The following is a 27,047-nucleotide window of genomic DNA, read 5'->3' as shown; positions in this document are numbered from 1 at the left end:
TAGAATGCATACAACGTTTCTTAAATATATGTATAATATATATTTAAAATGTATACTAAAAAATTCAATATACATTATATATAATTTTAACGTTTTATATATATATATATATATATATATATATGTATGTGTGTGTGTGTGTGTGTGTGTGTGTGTAAAATATATAAATAAAAAGTAAATAAATAAAATTATAAACTTTTTTAAACTAATTTAAGTTATAAAAATGTACAGTAAGTTATAATAACTTTAAATAAAACAATAAAAAAAATTAAAGTATAGACACAAATATAAATTACTTCTATTACATCTTTTTCAATATTGAAATTATTCAATTAAACTATAATTATAAAATGCATAGTGTTTTAATATTTTCAAAAAATATTAAATAAAATGTGTAATATATATATATATACACACACACAAAATTTAAAAATGTATACAAAAATAATACAGTTTCAAAAACAATTTATTTCTAAAATGTATATAAAATATATCTATCAAAAATGTTCAAAGCCAATATTTACTCCAATACAATTTACTTTTTTACCAAGCTAGTATTTTGGACCCTGGCTGCTGTAACATTAAATATTTCTTTAGGTTATGTTTACACTAGTGTGTTTTCATTTTAAAACGCATAACTTTTGCTAGGGTTATGCCTGTCGTTGACGCTACTCCAGCGTTTTCGACCCTCAGACCCCGTTTTAGTTTGAAAACTCCAGGGTTGTGTTTCAGTGTAAACGGCCCAAAACTGAGACTTTAAAAAACAATGGCGTGGCTGCCCACATTCGCTCTGACAACCGTACAAACACTAACATCATGATAATTATGAAGGGTCATGTGAGATGCATTTTCAGTTGTGTAGACTTGTGGATGGAGATCGTTTCTGAAACACAGTGAAAATGCCAGCGTATACGACGATTGTTTTCATTTTAAAACACCATTTTAAAATGAAAACAAGGCCTCAGTCAGGAGTGAAGCTCCCTCCAAAACTCCTGTCTTAACTTCCTGATCACACATGATCAGCCTCCTCTGTCCCACTTCAGAGCGCATGAGTCTGTTGTACAGATAAGAGCTCTTGACGTGGGTCTGCTGGAGCTCTAATTGTTTTGGCCACTTCACTCTCTCGACTCCTGGCATCGGCCACCTCCACCTCTAGGCCCCTGCTGACGAGGCCATTCCTCGCAGCTGTTTTCACTGCTTTCACATTACCAAAAGAGCTGGAAACACAATGAAACACAAGACTTTTCCTTTCCTGGCAACTTTTCTTTCGTGCTTTTGTCTCTTTCTGGTTAAAGCCTTGAGCAATAACGTCCTTATCACCAGCTTTTATCACACATTTTCAATGGCAAATACAGTTCTTTGAATAAAATAGGCCCGTGCGGGATATGCAAAGCAGTAGCCGGTCGAACGACACGTTTGATGGCGAAAAGGGGGAACTTGAAGTAGATGTAGAGATATCTTCGTAGTTAGACATTAGTAAGGATGTGCATAATTTTAAATAGTTGTAATTTTATGGCATAAAACTACAAAAAGAAATATGCTTAGCAATGGTAAAGCACCTCATATTTATGTAATGTTTATATCATTTGAAATCTTAAATTAATTTGTAAATAAATTATTATATTCTGTAACAATTACAATTTTTGCAATCATTCTCAATGTTTTTCAACATTTATCAATAGGTCTTATTGTATAAAAATATATGTGACACAATTGAATTGTAATAAATTAAATGTATATTTCAAATTTTATATATATATTTTTTTAAATGTCCCAATTAAATTTACAATTTTAAAATTTCATATTATATTTATTACTACACTATTACATTGACTAAAAAAACAGTAATAAATAAAAACCATTTAAACAATTTATTTAACATTTATTTATTTAAATGTAAGAATATTTTACATATATCAATTAAAAATACAATACATAATGTATTTGTTAATTTTATATATATATATATATATATATACAATAATTATTATTTAAAAAAATTGTATATATATTAAACTATTTATTTTAAATGTATTTATTCAATTGTAAAAATATTTACATTCATTAATAAAAAATACAAAGTATAATGTATTTTTACTATATTCAATTACTATATTTTAATGTATGTGATTTAAAATGTTAATAAATTATAAATATTTATAATTATTTAAAATCTTACATTAATCTGTAAACTTTTATAATATATATATATATATATATATATATATACACACACACACACACACACACACACACACACACATACATACATAAATGTTATATAACATTAAATATAGCATTTTATATATATTATATTTATTAAAAACTGTATTTTAATATGTTGCTAAACTGTTATTTAAATAAATAGGTTTAAATAGTTTTAATTATTTATTAAAATGTTAAAATATTTACATTCATCAATTAAAAACTCAATATATATAATGTTTTTTTATTTTTTATTATTTTATTACTTTTTTTTTACTTTGATATATAGTAAACAAAGCCTAAATTTAAACCAAAAAAGCTTTTTTCCAGCTTTGCATCACAGGAATAAATTACATTTGAACATTTTTAAATAAAAAATAAAAAAAACTTGGAATAAATAAATTTAGCCCTGATAAGCGGAAGAGACTTCCTCCAAAAACAATACAAATATTACAATTATTCCAAACTTTTGAACCTTCTCAGAAAGTAAGAGACCCTCTCAAATGCACATGCTAAAAATGTTTAGTCAAAAAGTAAGTGGACTGGAGGTTTGGAGGAAGACGACGACACAAAGCGTGATCTAATGCTGACATTTGTCCGCAATGACCAGCCGCTCTGTCTGTCTCCAGCATGGAGGCACTTGACTTAAAGCCACACAGCAGGAGAGTCACTCACATGTTAAGCCTAGAGAGCTGTTTTCTCATCTGCTGCTTGATAAGATGCAGCCGCTGAGGGGAAGGAGGAGATGGAGTATCTCTGTGTGCTGGATGGCCGTTTATCAGAGATCAGACTCCACTCCTACTGCTTCTTGATGCTTTGGATTGATGAGCGCTAGGATAAACTCCCGCCAAAATGACAAAAAGACGTTTAGACAACAGCTTTATCTTCATACCTGGCCTGCGTCGACCCTCATCTTTCCACAGATGCTTCCCTTCACTTAGAGCTGCAACAAGTAATAATACAGCGGTTAAAGTAAGGAAGGGAGGACTGAGGTTGTTTATTATTCTGGTTCACCTATATCAGGTCTCTCTTCACATGTCAGATGATGCTGTGAAACACTACGCCTTCGTTTCAAGTCTTTGTGCTCTTGAGGGACGGAAGTGGACTTTGCCCTTCGACTGCAAATCCTTCACTGAAAGCCTTGTGAAAGAATCAATTTCTTTCCTTAGTCTTTGCCTGTTTTTCTTTCTTGTATCTTGTATTGACTTTCCCTTCTTGTTTGAAAAACCACTCTGATGTTCGTCTGCCTTATCTGTGTGTCTTTCCCTGGTTTACGCCTTATTTTAATCACTTATACGCTCAGACTTTTATCTTTTAGTAGTGCTTCAGTCTTCTTCTCCAGTGGGAATATCTTAAGAGCTTTGGATTCTTAACTTTAGCTGACTTCTTGAAAAATAGACTTAACACGTAAATAAAATCTAAATAAAAAATATATTTTAAAATATAACAACAACAGCAATTATGAATATACATTTACATTAATTATAGTATAATAAATAATATTATTTATTATAAAATAAAATATAAATAAAAGTATTTTATATAATAATAATAATGATGATACAGTGTTTTGTATAAATTATATTATAAATAAATAATACATAGAATAAAATCTAATAACATATATTTTAAAACAACAGCAGTGATAAATAGACAATTACATTAATTATATTATAATAAATAATATTATTTAATGTAAAATAAAATAAGTATTGTATATAATAACAAGACAGCATATTGTATAAATTATAATATAAATAAATAATATAATAATATAAAATAAAATATAAATAAAAGTATATTTTTGTATACTACTACTACTACTACTACTACTACTACTACTATGAATTAGATTATAAACAAATAATAAAAGTATTTTATATAATAATAATAATACTACAGTATTTTGTATAAATTATAATAAATAATACATAAAATATAAATATTTAAAAAATAACAACAGTATATGTAAATATACAATTACATTAATTATATTATAAAAATAATATTATTTAATATAAAATATAAATAAAAGTATATTTTTATATTATAATAATACAGTATATTATATAAATTAGATTATAAAAAAAATAAAAAAAGTATTTTAATAATAATAATATCATTAAATAATAAAATAAACTGCTAAAAATAATTTATTAGGATAAAGATAACATTATTAAAAATAACAATAATAATATGATAATAATAATAAATATACAATTATATTTTATTAATTATTTTAGAATAAATATTTATTATAAGAAAAAAAACATCTGAATAAAAATGTCAGATAATAATAAAAAATAATATAAATATAGAAGACAAATACAGATATTTCAAATAATAAATAAAATATTCAAAGTAATAATTTATTTATATATATAAGTATTAATATTTAAGTATTAAACCAATTATTATAAAAAATATATTATTTATTTATTGTTATTATTATTATTTATTTATTTTATTATTATTATTATTATAACAAGAATAAAATATAAATCTAAATATTTCTAATAATAATAATAATAATAATAATAATAATAATAATACAAATTTATTTTTTAGATTATATAAGATGACAACATACATTTAAAAACCAAATAAATAAATAACATTTTAAATAAATTCTAAATAATCTATTTTGAATTTTGAATATATTTGAATTTATTTAAAACACATTTATTTATGTTATTATTCTAAAAATGAGCAATAGCACTTCTAAACATATATTTGTGTTCTCTTCATTTATTTGGTCCACATCTGATATCGCACAAATTCAATTGCGGACATTCCCACGGTACTCCGAGATCCAAACACCATGGGACAGGGGCGACCTCCGACCCCCTCATGATTAACTGCCCATAAAGCACTGCGCTCCACCTGTTATCGGGTTATCTGGAAGGTCTGCGTGTTTTTTTCCCATCACTGCCTCCAGCAAAACAACTAATCAGCTCTCACGGACTGTAAACCACCATGCACCGCTGAATGGAGAGCTTTGGGTGAAGGAAACAGCGCATTTGTTACTCTTTCCCTCACCCCTGTTGTAAGATCTTGTCGATTCCAACAAGATAGATCACAGCTAAACGATGCCAAAACACATCAGTGCCCAAACAGTGCCCTTCTGAACCTTATGTGATCTTCTTTCCAAGTACTGACATTTCAGACACATTTTTTCGCCTTTGTGTCGAGAAAAAGTTTCATTAAATAGGAAAAAAGGCAGACGGAGCAAACAGCGAACACGTAATAAGTCGAGGATTAGTTTCAGAGAAATATGCGTGTGCTTGGCTGCGCGCCTGAGCTTTTTTTTCTGCTTTATTTGCACTGAGCGTCAACTTAAGCCAGTGTCAAAAGACAGACTCTTGCATCACAGCCAGAGAGTCAATGGGACGGAGCAGCAGGAATGTCTAAACCTGCTCCACTGCTTTTTAGACAGAGAGGGAAAAAATACGACAAAAGGCGAGCAGATCATCTCTCTCTCTCGGGATGACTGTCCCTGGCTGAACTTTAGAAAGCGTGTGTTTTTGATGGCGGTGATGATGTAAGGATTACAGTTTCCTCAACACATACAAACTGGAATTGTGAGGTTTGGGGAAGTGAGTCATATTGTATTGTGTTGGAATCATTTTTAGTTAAAATAAAGAAAATGTACACAAAGATAATTAATAGTATCACTGGTATATTTAAATAAATACATTTATTTTTTATTAACATACTATTATAGGTTTTTTATATTTCATTTATTTTTGTTTTAATTTTTTTTCTTTTTAATTTTAGTTTTTCTTATGTTTATATATTTCTTTCATGAATTTTGAAAAATTCATGAAAACTGAAAGATATGATTTTTGTTTAAAATATTATAAAAAATATTTAGATTATTGTTATATATATTATATAATCATTTTGTACAATACGTCTTTTTTATATTTCTTAACAGCTATATGTATATTTATTGTAATAAAATAATAATATAACAAATAACATAAATAATTATATTGATATAAATATAATTTTATGCTTTAATATTTTTTTATATATTAATAAAAATGACAGACTAAAATTACTTAACTTAAAATGAAAATTGAAAAAAAAAAAAAAAAAAATCTAAATAATAATAAATACTACAAAACTAAATGAACAAGAAATAGTGACGCAAAAGCTGACATAAATGAAGTTTTTAGACTTCTTTTTATACTTCTAGTAACAATAATATAACATATATATATATATATATATAAGGTAAAATAATGTTATATTATATTTATTATAATATATTATATATTAATAAATATTACAAAAATAGCAAAAACTATCAAATGACAACAGCACTGTTCAAATTACTAAAACTGAAAATTAAAATGAAAATTGAAATATAAAATCTAATTCAAATTCTAATCTAATTTAAAATATTAATAAATACTATAATAGGATGTGAATAATACTAAAATAACACTACAAGCGGTCACTGTCACTCATGTCACATCTTAGAACCCACTCTCAATGAAAATGCATGATTTCCAGTCACTTTCAGCAAGAACGCACCTTAAACTTAAATTAAAAATACTATATATTAATAAAAAATAGCTTTCAAAATGCATCGACCTCACAAGACGACTAGCAACTTTCTATCAGCCCCCAAAAAAGCTAACTTGATTCTGAGATATTTCCTATTTTAAATAGCTGCAGAACAACACAGGGATCAGCAGCAGGGCAACAAGAGTGATGCTTCAATATTGCAGCAGGAGGGAACATAATGATCCTACTATCTCAATGTAGCATCCAATAAAACCAAGTGAGGGAATTTCACCTCTGCGTGAACCTCTAATATAAAACCCCCCACACTGTCCCGGAGAGAAACAGAAGAAGGGAAATGGTGAGGAAGAACGAAACGTCTCCACCCCTTCTTTCAAGGCCAGATACGGCAGCGACTGATCTCACAGCAGATGATAAACTGCTTCCCCAGTCTCCCAGCTTCATAGCTCTTTATCTTTCTTGTTCTCGCTCTCCTCCCTGACTCTCACATTCCTCCCTAAAGGTGTCTGAGCTCATCTGATGAGCTCTGTGTCTGGCGTTCAAGGTCAAATCTTTGAGACGGACTTGGCGCACCAGTGATGACCAGGATCTCAGTGTGGATGAATACAAAATGACTGAATGTTTTTAGAAAGACACAAAGTGTACTGAAGAGTCCAAAAATAAAAAGACTCTCTAAAGCCACAATGTGCATCAGCGATTCAGTTTGTGTGTTGTAAACAATGACGAGTCCACCTTGAAATCCAAGTTCTTGGTCCGAATCCAAGTTCATTCACAACTGGAATCCAATTTCGAGTTCAAGTACCCCAACTCGAATCAACTGTTTTAAATGCTACATGTTCATTTTAACATCTTAAATGGAGTATCATTTCAAAATCGGCTAAAGATTGAATCAAATAGCATTATTGGGGGGGGGGGGGGGGGGTTGATAATCAAAGAAAAATAAGGTCAACATCACCTTTAATTCCAGTGTAAGGATCCAGCAAGCCTGTACTTCACTACCACTACCTATTGTTTGAGAACAACCATGTCAAAGACCTCGCCTTTGATCACCCTTTGAAAGCACTTGGTCTAAAGCAACCCTTTGACTCAGCCACATAAAAAGGCTGACCTCATAGACTCTGCAAAGTAGAGAAACAAAGCACATGGCATGTATTGCAGCATGCCTCGAATTTGCTAAGAAACCAAGTAAGAAACCAAAAAGGATAACTTTATCAATTGCTCAACTGTTGGCGATTTACTTTAAAGCAGGGGTGTCTAAACTTGGTCCTTGAAGCCCGATATCCTGCAGAGTTTAGCTCCAACCCCAATTAGACACACCTGAACCAGCTAATCCATCTTTTACTAGGCATACTAGAAACTTCCTGGCAGGTGTGTTGAGGCAAGTTAAGGCTAAACTCTTCAACTTAAACCATTGATTCACGCCATTCCTAATCTTTGTAAAAGTTCAAGTGTCAAGATAGGAGTGTGTTTATATGTGTGATACTATGTGAAGTTAATTGTGCAAATATTTACTTGGTTTTCTTGTTGCATTGCAGGCTTGAAGGGGTGAATGTAGGCAGCAACATGAAGCTCTTCCTCCCTCTACTGCTGCATCTCCTCTTCTATCAACACTTGTGGTCCTCGGCATTGGCCAACACCTGTCCGAAGGATTGCGCATGCCAAGCCCAAGACTCCATATTCTGCTTTAGCCGCAAAGACACTAAAATGCCCAGTGAAGTACCAACGACAACTAAGAATCTCTACGTGTTCAAGAATGGCATTGAGTCCCTTTCCCAAGAGGACTTTCTTGAGTTGGAAAACCTGGAGATGCTGGACCTAAGCCAGAACAAGTTGACCGAACTGCCAGATCATGTGTTTGAACCCTTGTCCTCTCTCCACAACCTGGACCTGTCAGCGAACCAGATCGTCCACATATCTAAGGACAGCTTTGCTGGACTGGAACATCTGGAGAGGCTGTATCTCTACAGCAACCTCATAGAGAGCATCCATCCTGCTGCTTTTGATGGCCTACAACAGCTGCTGGAGCTCAAGCTGCAAGGAAACAAACTGACCATAATGCCTGTCCTGAAAATGCCCCATCTGCTTCTGCTCGACCTTCGGTTTAACAGCATCCCATCGCCAGGGCCAAACGACCTCCAGACACCTAAGCTGGAGTCACTGAAACTGGGTGGGCTAGGGCTTACCAGCCTAAACGAGGAGCTCTTGGTAAGCTTCAAGAATCTCCATGAGCTCGACATCTCCAATAACCAATTAACAACTTTTCCAGGAGTACTGCGGGAGGCAAACGGCTTGGTCACTCTGAGCTTGGCTGGGAATCCCATGGGACAGATGAAATGGGAAGACTTAGAGAAACTCTCAGAGCTTCAGGAGCTTGATATCAGCAATCTAAGCTTGCAAGGGTTGCCGGAGACCTTGAGCCAGCTCTTTCCACACCTACAAAGACTGACCGTTGCAGAGAACCCTTTCAACTGTCTTTGCAATCTGGCCTGGTTTCCTACTTGGCTGCGAAGCAAGCAAATTCAGTTAGGTAGGACAGAAGAGACACGCTGCCACTTTCCTCCACTTAATTCCGGGAAGGTGCTGGAGCGACTCTCACACCGAGAATTTGGATGTCCGATTACCACAACTGTTACAACTCGGACTGTAAAGACCACTGTGGCACCACAAGCCCCACTCACCAGTTTACCAAGTACCACTCGTGCAGTCCTCCCCGCCAAACCTAGTGATAACCCCTCTACAGAAACCGAGAATGAGCTTCCACCTCCGACCCCAAGCACTAGTATCGACCCTGACCTAGAATCACCCTTCTGCCCGCCCAATATCTGCCTAAATGGAGGAACCTGTTGGCTGGACAACAAAGGACATTTGGAGTGCATTTGCCTACCGGGAATTTCAGGGAGATACTGTGAGAAAGAGGCAGACCTTCCACCTCATGAGTATCCTACAGAGGACCCTACTATCCTGGATCCTGAGATAACAGCAACACTCGTAACAAGCTCCTCAATACTCCTAGACCTTCACCGGTACATTGACATGCGCCCCCACATCCGTGGTGTAAAGTTAACTTACAAGAACCTTTCTGGACTGGATAAGCGTGCCAAGCACCTCAACGTGCCAGCAACTTACCCGGAATACACCTTTCGTGGACTACAGCCAAACTCCACATATTCTGTATGCGCCAGTCCCCTGGGTGAAACTGGGGATGTGGATAGAGTATGCATAGAAACCCAGACGGTCAGCCAGCAGCTAACTCCCACTGGAGCACGACTAGAGGACAGGAAGCTCACTACAATGCTCATCCCCGCAGTTGCCATCCTTCTTCTGCTAGTCCTAGTGGCCGTGGCTGTTGGGGTAGCTTGCTACATGCACAAAAAGAAATCAAAGGGACACCTGGACTTAGAATGTGATCCGTCGCAGCTGGAGCTGGAGGGTCTGGACAATGGGGCGCTACCCCAAAAGCAAGAGATTATCTCCTGTCCGTCAACAACACAGAACGGTAGCTTGGACTTCGAGGTGCCTCTCATGCAGGATCTTTGTAATGCGAACAACAACATGAACAGTTTGAAACCCTCGTATTTCTGATGATTGCAAACAGTTTGTGACTTACTTGCATGCTAAAGCATGAACGATATGGCCTGACAAGATACCACCATGGACGGTGAGACCCGCCACCAGGTTCTTTGTAAAGAGACAGTGGCATTTAGGTAATCCTGGTGCAATCCTGTACGGGCATTTCTGTCAAAATGACATCCTCCTAAGTGCCTTTGATCTTCTACAGATTTTGGTGCATTTTAAAGTGGCTGCCAATTGTAAAAAGGACATACGGCTGACTGAAAAAATGTAGGTGAAATTTTGATGTGTAGCACCTGTGTGCAACTCTTTAGGAGCTGTGCTAACTGTGAACCGTAAGCCCTACATGTGAGTGGGTAATTGAAGATATGGACTTAAGCAGCAATACTGACTCTTACGATGCTTTGTCTAATTGTTTCTTTGTTTTATATTTGTACCTTTTTTGTAAATGTTTTTGTACAAATATGTGACTGTTACCAGGCGGCTGCTCTTCCCCCATATCTCGTGACTTAAAAAGCAGACAAAACAGCAGATTAAAACTTTTAAGATTAAAATTTACTTGCACCAGCGAGTGAACCAAAGGCTTTAGTTTGGAAATGTCAGACAGTCTAAGCAGTTGAAAGTCTATCCAGACTTGAAACTAAATCCCTCCTCTATTTTTTAGCCCCTATCCCCTTCGCCCTCAGAAAAAGAGACTAAACTAAGATTGAACAGGATGACGGCTGACTGAAAAACAGATTAATATACATTACGCTCTGTTTTAAACACAAATTAGGCTTGAAATATATAATTGGAAGCCGGTGGAATCTTTAAATTATTTATTTATATACCAAAAAAGGGGTTGTTTCCTAGACCAGTCTGCAGAATTAGCCTTTGCACTATTTATGTTACTTGGCAGAGATTTCCAGTCACTTGCATTTTGCCTTAAGACAGGTTTACTGACCTAATGTTTTGATAGCTTTATATATGTAAAACACAACTCCAACTCCCAACTATCTAGAGTTTACCATTCATGTGTAAGATTATAATGAAAGAGCATCTAAAAACTCAGTTAAATTTAAGAAACTTAAATGCCAAACTGAGAAGAGACAGTGGGAAGCTGTGCTGATTTACCTCTGTGAGGAATTGTGTTACTATTTTAGCACTTGTTCTACAACCTGTCAAATGACGTTTCCAAAAAATAAAATAAAGTAAAAATGATTTGTGTTTAATCTATCCAAAACCTTTTGCTCAAAAGGAGGATTTGTAATTGAAAATATTTTCGTTGTTGTTGGATTATCCAAACTGGAAAAAACAAATCTCAGCAGTATGAAGTATTGAAAATATTTGTGAATATTTTTGATAAGATCTGCCTCTAATTTTCCCTGTTCAATTTGGGAAGCTCTTTTTTATACATTTTCTTTTGTCTATAAGGAGATGTGTGTATATGTATGAAATGTATTTTTAAAAAGCTGCAAAGAAAATTAAAAAAATGAATTAAACTACTTTTCTTGTCTGGTCTGATTAACAAGTTAGGTTCACTGACGTTAAAGGCGTGCCTCCATTACGGAAGCCCTTTTCTGCCACAAAATAAAACAGATATATCTTGCAATTCAGATTTTTTTAAACACATTATTGCAAAATACAGTCAGAATCCCTTTTTCTTAATATCCTAATATTATAATATTATAATATTAATATAATAATATTCTTGTAAATACCCCTTTGAGAGCAAGTAATGTGCCTCAACTTGACCATTTTCGGTGTTTTTTGGTACTCAGAGACTTATGTTTTATGCATTTTTTGATAGAAGGAAATTTGACACATTTCTAGTTTAAACATGATTTATCCTTTAGACATTCCTCTTTAAACACAGTAAGTATCAGCTGTGTGCAAAGTGAACCACATTTGGTTTTCGACCACTGAAACGGGTAAAATTCAAATTCAGTTTAAACATGGAGCTGCTTTGAAATACCCATGAGCTATATAGGGTCTTAAAAATTTAGATTTCAAAAGGAAAGATTATTAAGAATGAGAATCTAGAAGAATATTAAAATACTAATAATAAACTCAACTGAGTTGTGACATTTTGACATTGACATTAATAATTGACAATTTCTTGCAATTGCAAGTTTGTATTTCACAATTCTGACCTTTTCTCGGAATACTGAGTTTATATCTTGCAATCCTGTTTTTTTTCCCTCAAAATTACACGAAACAAAAACTCATAATTGTGAGAAATAAAGTCAGAATTTAGACTTTTTTTTAGAATTGTGTGAATAAAAATACTTTTTTCTTACAATTGCGAGTTTATATCTTGCAATTCTGACTTTTTTTCTCAAAATTGTGCAATATAAGCTCAATTGCGAGAAATAAAGTCAAAATTACAATTTTTTTCTTAAAATTGTGTGATATAAACTCACAATTTAGTTTTGACATTTTCAAAATTGACTAACATTTACAACTGACATTTCTTTGCAATTAAGTTTGTATCTCACAATTCTGCTTTTTTCCCTTTTAAAAAAAATTTGCACAACTGTAAGTTTATATCTTGCATTTGTGACTTTTTTCTCAGAATTCCGTGATATAAACTCACAACTGACATTTTCTTGCAATTTTGACTTTTTTCTTAGTTATGAGTTTACACCTTGCAATTCTGACTTTTTTTCTGACAATATAAAAACTCATAATTGTGAGAAATAAAGTCAGAATTGTGACTGTCTTTCTCAGAATTGCGTGATATAAATTCATAATTGCAAGGAATATAGTCAGAATTGAGACCTTTTCTCAGAATCTGAAAAATCTGAATCTGAATCTGAATTCTCAGAATCGTGAAATATAAACTCACGACTGAGTTATGACTTTTTCAAAATTGACATTGTAATTTAAAGCTGACATTTTCTTGCAATTGCAATTGTATATCTTGCAATTTTGACTTTTTTTCTCAAAATTGCGCAATATCAATTGTGAGAAATAAAGTCAGAATTGCGACTTTTTTCTTAGAATTGCATATAAACTTACAATTCAGTTTTGACATTTTCAAAATTGACATTGACATTCACAACTGACATTTTCTGCAATTGATAGTTTGTATCTGCAATTTTATAATTGAGAGAAAAGGTCAGAATTGTGAGATACAAACTCGCAATTGCAAAAAAAAAAATGTCAATTCTGAATGTCAATGTCAATTTTGAAAGTTTATATCAGTCTCAATTCTGACTTTATTTCTCGCAATTATGAGTTTATATTATGCAATAATATGAGAAAAATATTTGTGATTCTGACTTTATTTCACAATTCAGAGTTGCAAGAAAAAAGTCATAATTGTGAGATACAAACTAGCAATTGCTAGAAAATGTCAATTTTGAAAATATCACGCAATTCTGACTTTTCTCCCAATTCGGACTCTCACAATATAAACTCATAATGGCAAGAAATAAAGTCAGAATTGTGACTTTTTTCTCTCAGAATTGTGTGATGTAAATTCACAATTGAGTTGACAATTTTAAAATTGACATTTTCTTGCAATTGCAATTTTGTTATTTGTAATTGACTTTTTTTCTTCCAATTCTGAATTTTTTCTCACAATTGTGACTTCTTTCTCACAATTGTGAGTTTATACAGTATCTTGCAATTCTGACTTTTTTTCTCAAAACTGCATGATATAAACTCATAATTCCAAGAAATAAAGTCAGAATTGCGACTTTTTCCCCCAGAATTGTATCTCGCAATTTTGACTTTTTTTCTCAGAATTGTGAGAGATGAACTCCCAATTCCAAGTCATAAAGTCCAATTTTGAGGGAAAAAAAGACTGATAAGTTCTCAGAATTAATTGAGTTTATATCTCACAATTCTGACTTTATAACTGGCAGTTGAGTTTCTATCACACAATTCAGACCTCATTTCTCAGAATTGTGACTATATATCTCACAATCCATACTTTACAACATGCAATTGTGAGTTTATATCTCAGAATTCTGAAAAAATTCTGTATCTCGCAATTTAAACTTTTTGCTCCCAATTCGAAATTATAAAGTCAAAATTTGAGAGGGAAAAGAGTTTATATCTCACAATTCTGACTTTATAACTCGCATTTGACTTTTTTCTTACAACTCTGACTTTTTTTTCTCAAAATTGCACAATATAAACTCATAATTGCAAGAAATAAAATCAGAATTGCGACTTTTTTTTCTCAGAATTGCATAATATAAACTCACAATTGAGTTTTGACATTTTCTTGAAATTGTGAGTTTGTATCTCGCAATTGACATTTTTTTCCCAATTCAGATTTTTTTCCTCACAATTGTGAGTTTATATCTTGAATTAATTGTGAGAAATAAAGTCAGAATTGTGACTTTTTTCTCAGAATTGTGTAATATAAACTTACAATTGAGTTTTGACATTTTCAAAATTGACATTGACATTCACAACTGACGTTTTCTTGTTATTGCAATTTTGTGTCTTGCAATTCTGACTTTTTTTCCTCACAATTCTGAATTTTTTCTCAAAATTGCATGATATAAACTCATAATTCCAAGAAATAAAGTCAGAATTGCTTGACATAAACTCACAACTGACATTTTCTTGCAATTGCGAGTTTGTATCTCGCAATTTAAACTTTTTGCTCCCAATTCCAAATTATAAAGTCAAAATTTGAGAGGCAAAAGACTGATAAGTTCTCAGAATTGAGTTTATATCTCACAATTCAAGACCTCATTTCTCAGAATTGTGACTATATATATATATCTCACAACCCTGATTTTACAACATGCAGTTGTGAGTTTATATCTCACAATTCTGAGAAAAAAGGTCAGAATTGCAAGATGTAAACTCGCAATTGCAAGAAACAAAAGTCACAATTACATTTTTTTGTTTGTATTATTCAATGGTGGAAATGGATGTCCATTCCCTGTTTAATGTGTTTTGGTAACAAGATTTAATAGACAAAAATACGTTTGTTTTTTTTCTTTTCTCCAGAGGAGTTTGCACACATTGTCTAGCATCCTCAACACCATCTGTGAGCGTGCCACCCAAAGCAAACTTTTATGAGGAATTTTGGAGTTTGAGTGCCAGAGAAAGGTAATAGATTTTCCTTTATAGAGAAAGCTTGGGGTAAACAGGAATTTTTATTGAAAACAAACGATCGCTGAATCAAATAGGTGCCGTTTGGCCTCAATCTACGTCAGTGGATTCAAGCTAATGAGCATTGTTTGTTACGCACATCCTTTAGACTGACCACCCACCTGTTTTACAGGTACATTTGGACAGCTTCGCAACAAACACAACGCCTCCAAAGTCACGCATTCAGCTGCAATCTGTTGTAAATTAAAGTTGTTTAACAACACAAACACATAAAACAGCCCACCGCTGTCCAGCACTAAGAGCATTTCCATTTGTAATGAGGGCAATCATGTCAAACAATTAAAAACAACAGAAAGCCTCACACGAGAGAACAACAGCCAAGGCATCAGATGGAGGCAGATTTGGCCAGAAAGCGTCCAAGCGCACGTCAGTCACAGGAGGAGCAGTGGCTGCTGAACGTGTGTGTGTGTGTGTGTGTGTGTGTGTGTGTGCGTCTGCTCTCCAGCTTTGCAATAAAAGGCCTCCTTTATTCAGCGATTTTAAGAGAGCTGGTCCTCTGGCCGCGCTCCAAAGCCAGACTCAAACCGAGCGGCTCAAAGGGCCTATTGTAGACACCCGAGCTGACTTTTTCAAATTATCTTCCAAAAATTCCACAGAAAATTACTGCTGAGTAAATATTGTTCTGCTTCCTTGCTTTTTTTTAGGTTTTGTTTCCAAACTCAGTTCTAGAGTGATGATGCCAGTTTTTAACACAGGGTTGTGTGTCTTATGAAAATGAGTGTTATTTTAGTATTATTTATATATTTGCATAGTTTTTATTACCATTTTGGATTAGTCATTTAGTTTTTTTGTGTGTGTCTTTTTATATTTCTATTTTGCTTTTTATTTTAGGTTTACTTTTGTTAATTTAATTAATTTTAGTATTTCAAATTCATTTTTTTTTACTTCAACTATTGCCACTAGTTTCATGTTTTATTTGGTTAATATTTATAGTATATAATATTTTTTAGCACTTCAAATGAAGCTTATTTTACATTTACATTTATTCATTTAGCAGACGCTTTTATCCAAAGCGACTTACAATTGGGGAATATTTTACTTCAGTTATCACCATTTTAGTAATATTTCTATTTAGCTTTATTTTATTTCAGCTTTATTTGCATTCATTTTAGCACTTTAAACTTATTTCAGTTATTGCTATTATTTTATTTTTTATAAATAGTTCTTTATTTAGCCTTATTTTATTTCTGCTTTATTTGTATTAAAGTATTTCTAATTAAGCTTATTTCAGTTTTGTGTGTTTTTGTGGGGTTTATTTCTATTTCTATTTTGCTTTTTATTTTAGCTTTGCTTTTATTATTTTTCTGTTTTCTTTTGTAATATTTCTATTTTTATTTGAGCTTTAATTGTATTAATTTTAGTATTTCACATTAAACTTATTTTAGTTAATTTATTGCCATTAGTTTTATGGGTTTTTTTGTTGTAATATTTCTATTTAGCTTTATTTTATTTTAGCTTTACTTTTGTTAATTAAATTAATTTTAATATTTCAAATGTATTTTTTTTTACTTTGACTATTGCCATTAGTTTCATGTTTTGTTTTGGTAATATTTATAGTATATAAGATTTTTAGTACTTTAAATCAAGTTTATTTTACTTCAGTTATGGCCATTTTTAGTAATATTTCTATTTAGCTTTATTTGATTTCAGCTTTAGTTGTATTAATGTAATTCAGATTAAACTTATTTTATTTCAGTTATTGCCATTAGTTTTTTTGTGTGTGTAATATCTCTATTTAGCTTTATTTTTTATTTCAGTTTTATTTGTATTATCTAGTACTTCAAACTAAAGTTTTTTTTCCAGTTAGTTGCCAAGAAAGGTTTTTTTATACCTCAGTTTTTCATCTAATATTTTATTTTTACTTTAGCTTTTTAATTATGAATATATGTGTAAGTACGTAGCAATGCATATTACTAATCAAAAATTAAGTCTGATATATTTACTTTAGGGAATTTAAAAAATATCTTCATGAAACATGCTCTCTACCTAATATCCTAATGATTTTTGGCATAAAAGAAAAATCAATCATTTTGACCCATACAATGTATTGTTGGCTATTGCTACAAATATACCCATGCGACTTGTTTTATTTCAGCTTTAATTATATAAATGTTAGTACTTTTAGTAAACTTATTTCAGTTATTGTCATTTATTTTATTTTATTTTTTTAATATATTTTTATAGTTTTTATTACCATTTTGAATGAGAAATTTTGTAATGTACTGTAATGTTTATGCATTTTATTTGTTGTCTATTTTTAAATATTTCTATTAGCTTTACTTTTGATAAATTGTATTAATTTCAGTACTTCAGATTAATTTTTTTTTCAGCAATTGCCATTAGTTTTAAGGTTTATTTTCTATTTAGCTTTAGTTTATTTAAGCTTTAGTTTGTATTAATTTTAGTACTTCAGATTAAACTTGTTTTACTTCAGTTATTGCCATTAGTTTTACATATTTTTGTGTAATATTTCTATTTAGCTTTATTTTATTTCGGCTTTAGTTGTATTATCTAGTACTTTAAATTAAACTTATTTTTCAGTTGCCAAGAATTGTTTTTGTACCTGTTTTTATCCAATATTTTCTTTTGATTTTAGCTTTTCAATTTCAATCAAAGAAAATACTGATATCATTTTAATGCAAAATAAGGTTTTATAATGTATATGAATATACGTGTAAGTTCTTAGCAATGCATATTACTAATCAAAAACGAAGTTTTGATATATTTACGGTAGAAAATGTACAAAATATCTTCATGGAACGTGATCTTTACTTAATATCCTAATGATTTTTGGCATAAAAGAAAAATCTATAATTTTGACATATTAATTGTATTTTTGCTATATGACTGGTTTTGCAGTCCAGGGTCACATATAATATTTTAATTACTATTTGTACTAGACTAGTAATTTTGCATAAAAAAGGGGGAAAAAATAACTAACACATACACCGTTTGCAAAAAGCATTCACTTACATGCTTGGAGTTTGACCTCAAAGAAAGAGAAAGCAACAGTCTATACCTATTCTGTCCATTGTGACCTGACGCTATTGTATGACGTGAGCGATACAGAAGCAGGAAAACAGACCGACAACATCCCACCACATCAGACACTGAGATTTTGTCTTTGTTTTATCAGATTTCCAGCAGCAAAACCACACAGGCCAGTTCATCAGCAGTTCAAGCCGTTCTGAAGATAACAAAATAAAGACATCTCACAAATAAAGACATTTTTACACTCTGCATAGACTACTGAGTCTCTGAAAGACGAATGAGCCGTCCGGATTGCGCTCTCGCAGGGTTTGAAAGCGGCCCCGGGGCCACGGACCACAGGAATGCTGACTCTAGCATCGCAGATAGAGAAGATGAGGACTGGCAAGACTGGAACCATGAAGAAAAATAGAGAAAATGAAAGAATAATGACAGAAGAATGCCGTGAACACTGAGCTCCACATGAGGCATGTGGATATTATGAACCGCAAATGTGAAAGAGAAGCATGGAGGGGGATTGAACTGAACAATGGAGGCGAATAAAGGCTTGAGAGGAAAACAAGCTGGGATACTAATGCACAAACCTCAGAGGTGCTGGATCCCGGAGATGTCCACTTAGCAGAAAACTATTTTACAAACTTGCTCCTCATTTTGAGGGAATGAAGAGTGAAGCTAAAAAATGTTATGCATCAAATAGAGAAATCGGTGACCTGTTATACCTGGTATTAACATAAGATGAATAAATAAGCTTTCCATTGATGTATGGTTCGTTATGACAGGACAATATTTGGTTGAGATACAACTATTTGAAAATCTGAAATCAATACAAAATACTGAGAAAATCGCCTTTAAAGTTGTCCGAATGAAGTTCTTAGCAATGCATATTACTCATCAAAAATGAAGTTTTGATATATTTATGATAGGAATTTTACAAAATATCTTTATTGAACATGATCTTTACTTAATATCCTAATGATTTTTGGCATAAAAGAAAAATCAAATCACTTTGACCCATACAACGCATTTTTGCATTTCTACAAATATACCCCAGCGACTTAAGACTGGTTAAGTTGGCAAAAATGAAAAAAGAGAGGCAAAAATGGCAAAAATAAATCTTTAAATGTATTAAATACATAAATGTTAAATACATTATTAGCTGCTGTACCATTACCATAACAACAATAATAATAATACATTTAAGCATACATAAATAAATAAATGGATATGTAAATATGAATGTTATTTGATAAATTAAATAAAAAAAAACTTTAAACATATAAATGTTAAATAACTTATTAGCTGCTATATTATTATGAAAAATATGAATAAACATTAATAAATAAATCAAATATCGCAACAACAACAACAACAACATTATGTTAATATTAATAAAATATTAAATTAATAAATCAATTAAATTAAAATAAAGCAAATATTTAATACATATCAGGTTATAAATTAGTGTCTGTACTATTGAATAATTATTATTATTATTATTATTATTATTATTATTAATAATTTTTACAAATAAATAAATGGTATGTAAATATTAATATAAATTGATACATTACATAAATATTAAATATATATTTATTACATAAATGATTAATTATTCATAATAGTAAAGCAGCTATAGTTTTTATAAATAGTATTAATTTTAAAGAATAAATAAAAATAAATAAATGAGTATGTAAATATTAATTGATACATTAAAATATATTAAATATAAAAATTAAATATTAACATAACTAAAACAAACAAACAAACAAAGATTTACAAATAACAATGAACAGATCAAGAAATAATAATAATAATAATATTTATATTAATTGTGTCAATTAATATTAATATTTATTAATTATGTAAATTTAAGAATAAGTAAATAAATAAATGGGTATCTAAATATGAATATCTAAATATGAAATGTATTAAACAAATTTTAAATAAATTAGCTGCTAAATTAAATATTAGCTGCTGTATTATGAAAAATAGGAATTAACATTATTAAATAAATCAAAAATATTATAAAATGTTAATAAATTATTAGTTGTGTTAGAGTTACCATTAATATATATATAAATATTAATTGATAAATTAATTAATTTAACATTTTTTATTAATGAATTAATTTAACACATTATTTCCATATACATTTATTATATATGTAAATGTAAACTAAAACTAAACTGTTCTAATTAAAATGAACAGATACTAATGTTAACAAAATGAACCTTACTGCAAAGTGTTCCCATTAAATTTATTAAAGTAGTACTTTTATATATATAAAACCTTCTGATACAGTGTGTTTTACAGCCGATTATCGGCACCGATATTAAGCATTTGTATGGTTATCGGTATCGGTCATTTTCAAAACTGATTTGCCAATAAAATAACTTAAAAGCATTTCAAGAAAGTTTATTTCAGAGCCCCTGGTATTCTTAACATTAACATTAATTTTTATTTTTACACCAGACATGTATATCGGTTCAAAATATCGGTTATCGGTCTACTTGATCTGTAATAATCAGTATCGATAACGGCATCGGTAATGAAAAACACACATTGTTCGACCCCTAAACAGATCCACTGTTTACTGTTGTCCTTCTACATTATCAACCCACTAGTTTAACACTGTAAAGCTGCTTTAACACAATGTGTGTTGTATAAAGCGCTATATAAATAAAGGTGAATTGACTTGACGTAAACTACACAGCTGTTCTCAATTATTAATACCCGTCTAACATCTTCCACACACTATAAAGGATGATTTACTGTAAAAAGCGATTTGCGGCTGTTTGTTGTCAGGATACAGTGCAAAGCACTGCTGGAAAAGGTGCTCTGACTCAAGGAATAAAAGCATTAACGGCTCACACGTAATAAAGCTCAGCACCGCTGCCAACTCCAGGCGTAGCCCATCTGAAACCCCAAAACACAACAGCGCCTCACATGAGCTCTCACCTGGAGGACGGCAGCGTGCAAACGTGTGTTCATGTTAGCGTGGGAAAGCCTGGATTGCGTTATCAGACATTCGTTCTCAATTTGGTTTCGTGTTTGGCCCAAAACGAAGAGTCTCAGATGCACCGTCAGCCAGTTGAACGTGACCTCGAATAAAGACAGCCGGTGAAATACAAGTTGAATTTTTCACACATCTGCATCGGCATTATCTCACAGGTTCTCTGAGGTTTCTGTGCAAATCAGGGCCAGGCCAGATGAAGCAAGCGTGAGCTCATGAAGCTGAAGTGAAAACAAATGACACAAGCGTATTAGTCAATGTTTAGAACGTCTCGCAACCTAATGACCTGGGCCTACATCAACAGACAACTTCTGGCCCGCTTCAGTTTTGGGTGAGGAATGTGATCTTGGCAGACTAGAAGTTTAAACATAAGCTAATTAGATCTACCTTCGCCTGAGGGCACAAACAGACCACCTCCACAACAACAAAACCTCACTGTTGTAGTGCAATTAAATTATAAAAATATTATTATTATTAAAGATTTTTTTATATTTATTATATTTAAATGTATTATATTTATTTATTAATCAAAATTCATTTGATTTATATTTTTATATTCATTAATGTATTATATTTTTAAATTATTATATATATATATAGATGTATTATATTTATTTATAAATAAGGAAATAAAACAATAAATATACAAATAAATAATAATAATTATTATTAAATTTATTTGATTTATATATTATATTTAGATTAGAGTATATATTTATTTATTAAATAAGGGAATAAAAAAATACACACACGCACACACACACACACACACACACACACACACACACACACACACACACACACACACACACACACACACAAATAAATAGAAATAAAAACTTAGAGATCAATAAATCAGTTAACAAACCAATTATATTTATTTAGCAAATAAATAAATACCTAGATTAATAAATCAGTTAAAAATTGCATTGTAATAAATTTTAAAAATACCATTTACTGATGATGATTATTATTAATAATAATAATTAATATTATTCAATAAATGTATTAGATTTTAATATTTACTATTTAGATATATGTACAGTATTTAAATGTTTGATGTAAATGACACCCAGTACATTAACTAAGTTAACCTTACTGAAGTGTTTCCATTAAATTTTCATAATAACATTACAGTATGTTCATCAAATAAAGTGTATTTTACAGTAATTTAATTTTTTCATCAATTGTTAAACAAACACTCAATTCTTTGCTGTTATACAGTGTGCCTTTATGCATTTTTTGCATGGCTAGTTCATTACCAAATGCCAGCTTCAGCCTGTTGTAGTTCTGTAGTGAAAAAATTAATAGACAAAGAAACGCTGTGAAGGGCGAGAGGATGTGAACTCAACTCTGCTGCCTACCTTGAGTTACAACAAGAAGCCCGAAGACACACATTTTTGCACTGCGGGTGACTTGAGGAACACACACTTTCACAAAAACACACACACACACTGTGTGGAAGTGCAAACACGGGCCTCATAAAGTGGTGAAGCTAGAGGGGCTCAGAGCGTGACAGTAGGAACACGGCCCAAAAACACAGCCTGCAGTCATCGCTTCTGCTCATGAAAGAACAATATCTCAGTCCAGGACAGAGACATGTGTATTTGTGTATTTGAGTATTGGCGCTTCACTGTCCCTCACAGAAAAAGCCTAGCGGGATTCAGAAGCAGCTGTGTCGGACCACACAGATACTAGTTTGACAGCAACACAAACACATCTTTGGTCACCTACGCCCAACACTGGACTCACCCTACGGGGAAATACAATGGGTCTGTGCTTCAAGTTTCTGCTGCCTTCACCTAAAGGGCTCTTGTCTTGTGTGTCAAAACTGAAAACAGAAAAACATCAAGGAAGCATGTGAAATGTTAGGGTTGAGAACTGAGAATTAGGTCTCACTCTTAAAAACAATACTAGAACCAGATAACTTCTGAATGTACAACACAATAAGACAGAGCAAGCAATGTAGTCTGAATCCGAACAAATGATTCTCATCATTTGAATCAAAAACAGACTGCCCAACCAGTTAGCTTAGTAGATTCAGAAAGAATAATTCTTACGAACTTTTTTTTTTTTCTGAATCAAACCATACTGTGCAGTGCAACTAGTAAAGTTCAATTCCAGAACAAATGACTCATATGAGCTGATTCATTTTAGGGAATCAAGAACATGCAGCACAATCAGTGTAGTCCAATTCCTAAATGAATGACTCTTATTAATTGTTTCTTTTTAGTGAATCAAGAACATGCAGCACAATCAGTGTAGTCCAATTCCTAAATGAATGACTCGTATGAGCTGATTCTTTTTAGTGAATCAAGAACATGCAGCACGATCAGAGCAGTCCAATTCCTAAATGAATGACTCGTATGAACTGATTCTTTTTAGTGAATCAAAAACACGCAGCACGATCAGTGTAGTCCAATTCCTAAATGAATGACTCGTATGAACTGATTCTTTTTAGTGAATCAAGAACATGCAGCACGATCAGAGCAGTCCAATTCCTAAATGAATGACTCGTATGAGCTGATTCTTTTTAGTGAATCAAAAACACGCAGCACGATCAGTGTAGTCCAATTCCTAAATGAATGACTCGTATGAACTGATTCTTTTTAGTGAATCAAGAACATGCAGCACAATCAGTGTAGTCCAATTCCTAAATGAATGACTCGTATGAACTGATTCTTTTTAGTGAATCAAGAACACGCAGCACAATCAGTGTAGTCCAATTCCTAAATGAATGACTCGTATGAGCTGATTCTTTTTAGTGAATCAAGAACATGCAGCACAATCAGTGTAGTCCAATTCCTAAATGAATGACTCGTATGAGCTGATTCTTTTTAGTGAATCAAGAACACGCAGCACGATCAGAGCAGTCCAATTCCTAAATGAATGACTGTTATAAACTGATTCTTTTTAGTGAATCAAGAACATGCAGCACAATCAGAGTAGTCCAATTCCTAAACAAATGAGGTATTGAGTCAAGACCATACGGCACGATCGGTGTAGTCTGATTCTCAAACAAATGACTCTTATGAGCTGATTCTTTTTAGTGAATCAAGAACATGCAGCACTATCAGTCCGATTCAATTTATGGCCAAATGACTCTTATGAACTGGTTCTTTTTAATGAATCAAAAATACATAGAGCAATTACTATAGTGTAGTCTGATTCATGGAAGAGTGAGTCTTAAGAACTGGTTCTTTTTAATGAATCAAATTAAATTCTGAAACAAATGACTCGTTTTAGAGAATCAAAAACATAATGTGTAACCTGACTTTCAAACCAATGACTCTTATGAGATTGTTTTTAGTGAATCAAGCACATACAGTTACAACTACTAAATGAAAATGAATTACTCACTGTTTGTTCATATGACAAGAATCAAGAGTTCTGTCGGTAGTATTTTATAAAAATCAATTAAATTTTGTTAAATTTATGGCCAAGGCCAATTTATTGGATGTAAAAACTAGATTTAAAAGTCATTAGAGTGTGTTTTGATTCACTAAAAAGATCCGGTTCATAAGAATCATTTATTAAAGATTCAGACCGCACTGGTCACTCAGTATGTTTTTGATTCACTAAAAAGAACCGGTTCATAAGAATCATTTATTAAAGATTCGGACCGCACTGGTCACTCAGTATGTTTTTGATTCACTAAAAAGCTCCGGTTCATAAGAATCATTTATTAAAGATTCAGACCGCACTGGTCACTCAGTATGTTTTTGATTCACTAAAAAGATCCGGCTCATAAGAATCATTTATTAAAGATTCAGACCGCACTGGTCACTCAGTATGTTTTTGATTCACTAAAAAGATCCGGTTCATAAGAATCATTTATTAAAGATTCGGACCGCACTGGTCACTCAGTATGTTTTTGATTCACTAAAAAGATCCGGCTCATAAGAATCATTTATTAAAGATTCAGACCGCACTGGTCACTCAGTATGTTTTTGATTCACTAAAAATAACCGGTTCATAAGAATCATTTATTAAAGATTCAGACCGCACTGGTCACTCAGTATGTTTTTGATTCACTAAAAAGATCCGGTTCATAAGAATCATTTATTAAAGATTAGGACCGCACTTGTCACTCAGTATGTTTTTGATTCACTAAAAAGATCCGGCTCATAAGAATCATTTATTAAAGATTCAGACCGCACTGGTCACTCAGTATGTTTTTGATTCACTAAAAATAACCGGTTCATAAGAATCATTTATTAAAGATTCAGACCGCACTGGTTACTCAGTATGTTTTTGATTCACTAAAAAGAACCGGTTCATAAGAATCATTTATTAAAGATTCAGACCGCACTGGTCACTCAGTATGTTTTTGATTCACTAAAAAGATCCGGTTCATAAGAATCATTTATTAAAGATTCAGACCGCACTGGTCGCTCAGTATGTTTTTGATTCACTAAAAAGAACCGGTTCATAAGAATCATTTATTAAAGATTCAGACCGCACTGGTCACTCAGTATGTTTTTGATTCACTAAAAAGATCCGGTTCATAAGAATCATTTATTAAAGATTCGGACCGCACTGGTCACTCAGTATGTTTTTGATTCACTAAAAAGATCCGGCTCATAAGAATCATTTATTAAAGATTCGGACCGCACTGGTCACTCAGTATGTTTTTGATTCATTAAAAATAACCGGTTCATAAGAATCATTTATTAAAGATTCAGACCGCACTGGTTACTCAGTATGTTTTTGATTCACTAAAAAGAACCGGTTCATAAGAATCATTTGTTCTGGAGTCAGCACACAATTCCACACAATTTCAACAGTTAGAGTGATCTTCTAATATTCGCTCATTTCGAGCGAAATGAAGCCGAACTAACTCCACTAACACATCCATGGGTGGGCCGTAACATCAAATCCAGTTAAATCCAAACCTCAACAAATGCAGCGGCCCTCCCACGCCGCTCTCCTCATAAAGAGCGTCTTATACAGCGAGCCAGGAGGAGACGTGACCTCTGACCGGTGTGACCTCAGCGAGCGCTTCATAAACGGGACGTCGGCTCCCTACAACAAACAGACGCTCACATGCAGTCAGACAGAGCAGGTAGTTATTCGGCTTTAATTGCAGGAAAAGTCTGGACATTGACATGCTCTCCGAGTCTGATTCACACTGAGAGCCCTGAATGGCAGCTCAGGAAGCACATAAGCTTTATGAGACGTTGTCAGGCCAATTAAGAAGCAGTTTAAACCAGCAAAGCCATCAAACACGAGCACATGAATGACATTGATGGGGAAACCGAGGAGAAATGCGAAAACATACGCTAAAGCATATGCTGAAAATTAGGCCAAAATTAGCCCAGTGAGTATAAACTAAATTAGACATAAAGGGAAACTGCACTCAAAATGGACGTTTTCCTCATCCCCATGTTGTTCCAAACTCATATTGTGTTATTTTTTTGTCCATTAAGCACAAAAGGACGAATCTTCGCATAGTTTATTTCCACACAATGATATATTGTAAGTCTTCTGAGGTCATACGATGGCTTTCTTCGAGGAGCAGATGCAACGTCCTTTTGCAAATCTCATTCTCCATCCGCAAAATTGAACTGACACGTCTTGTTTGCTTACGGTACATGAGGAAACCAATGCAGTTTTG

The 27,047-nt window shown here is 32.4% G+C and overlaps 2 protein-coding genes across 2 annotated transcripts in view; one reads left to right on the top strand and one right to left on the bottom strand.

The window, feature by feature from the left end:
* The window catches only part of vasnb (vasorin b), a 40,161-nt gene extending 28,369 nt beyond the window's left edge, over positions 1-11,792 (top strand). The window contains exon 3 of the mRNA XM_073848582.1: positions 8,274-11,792. Within this exon, the coding sequence (XP_073704683.1) occupies positions 8,302-10,320 (2,019 nt within the window). The 5' untranslated portion in view covers positions 8,274-8,301 and the 3' untranslated portion in view covers positions 10,321-11,792. The remainder of the gene's footprint in view (positions 1-8,273) is intronic.
* The window catches only part of LOC141343916 (mitochondrial import inner membrane translocase subunit tim16), a 257,053-nt gene that overhangs the window by 200,738 nt on the left and 29,268 nt on the right, over positions 1-27,047 (bottom strand). The window lies entirely within an intron of this gene.

Source organism: Garra rufa, chromosome 1 (assembly GCF_049309525.1).
Source record: "Garra rufa chromosome 1, GarRuf1.0, whole genome shotgun sequence".
NCBI classification, from domain to species: domain Eukaryota; kingdom Metazoa; phylum Chordata; class Actinopteri; order Cypriniformes; family Cyprinidae; genus Garra; species Garra rufa.
This window is presented reverse-complemented; position numbering and strand designations above follow the sequence as displayed.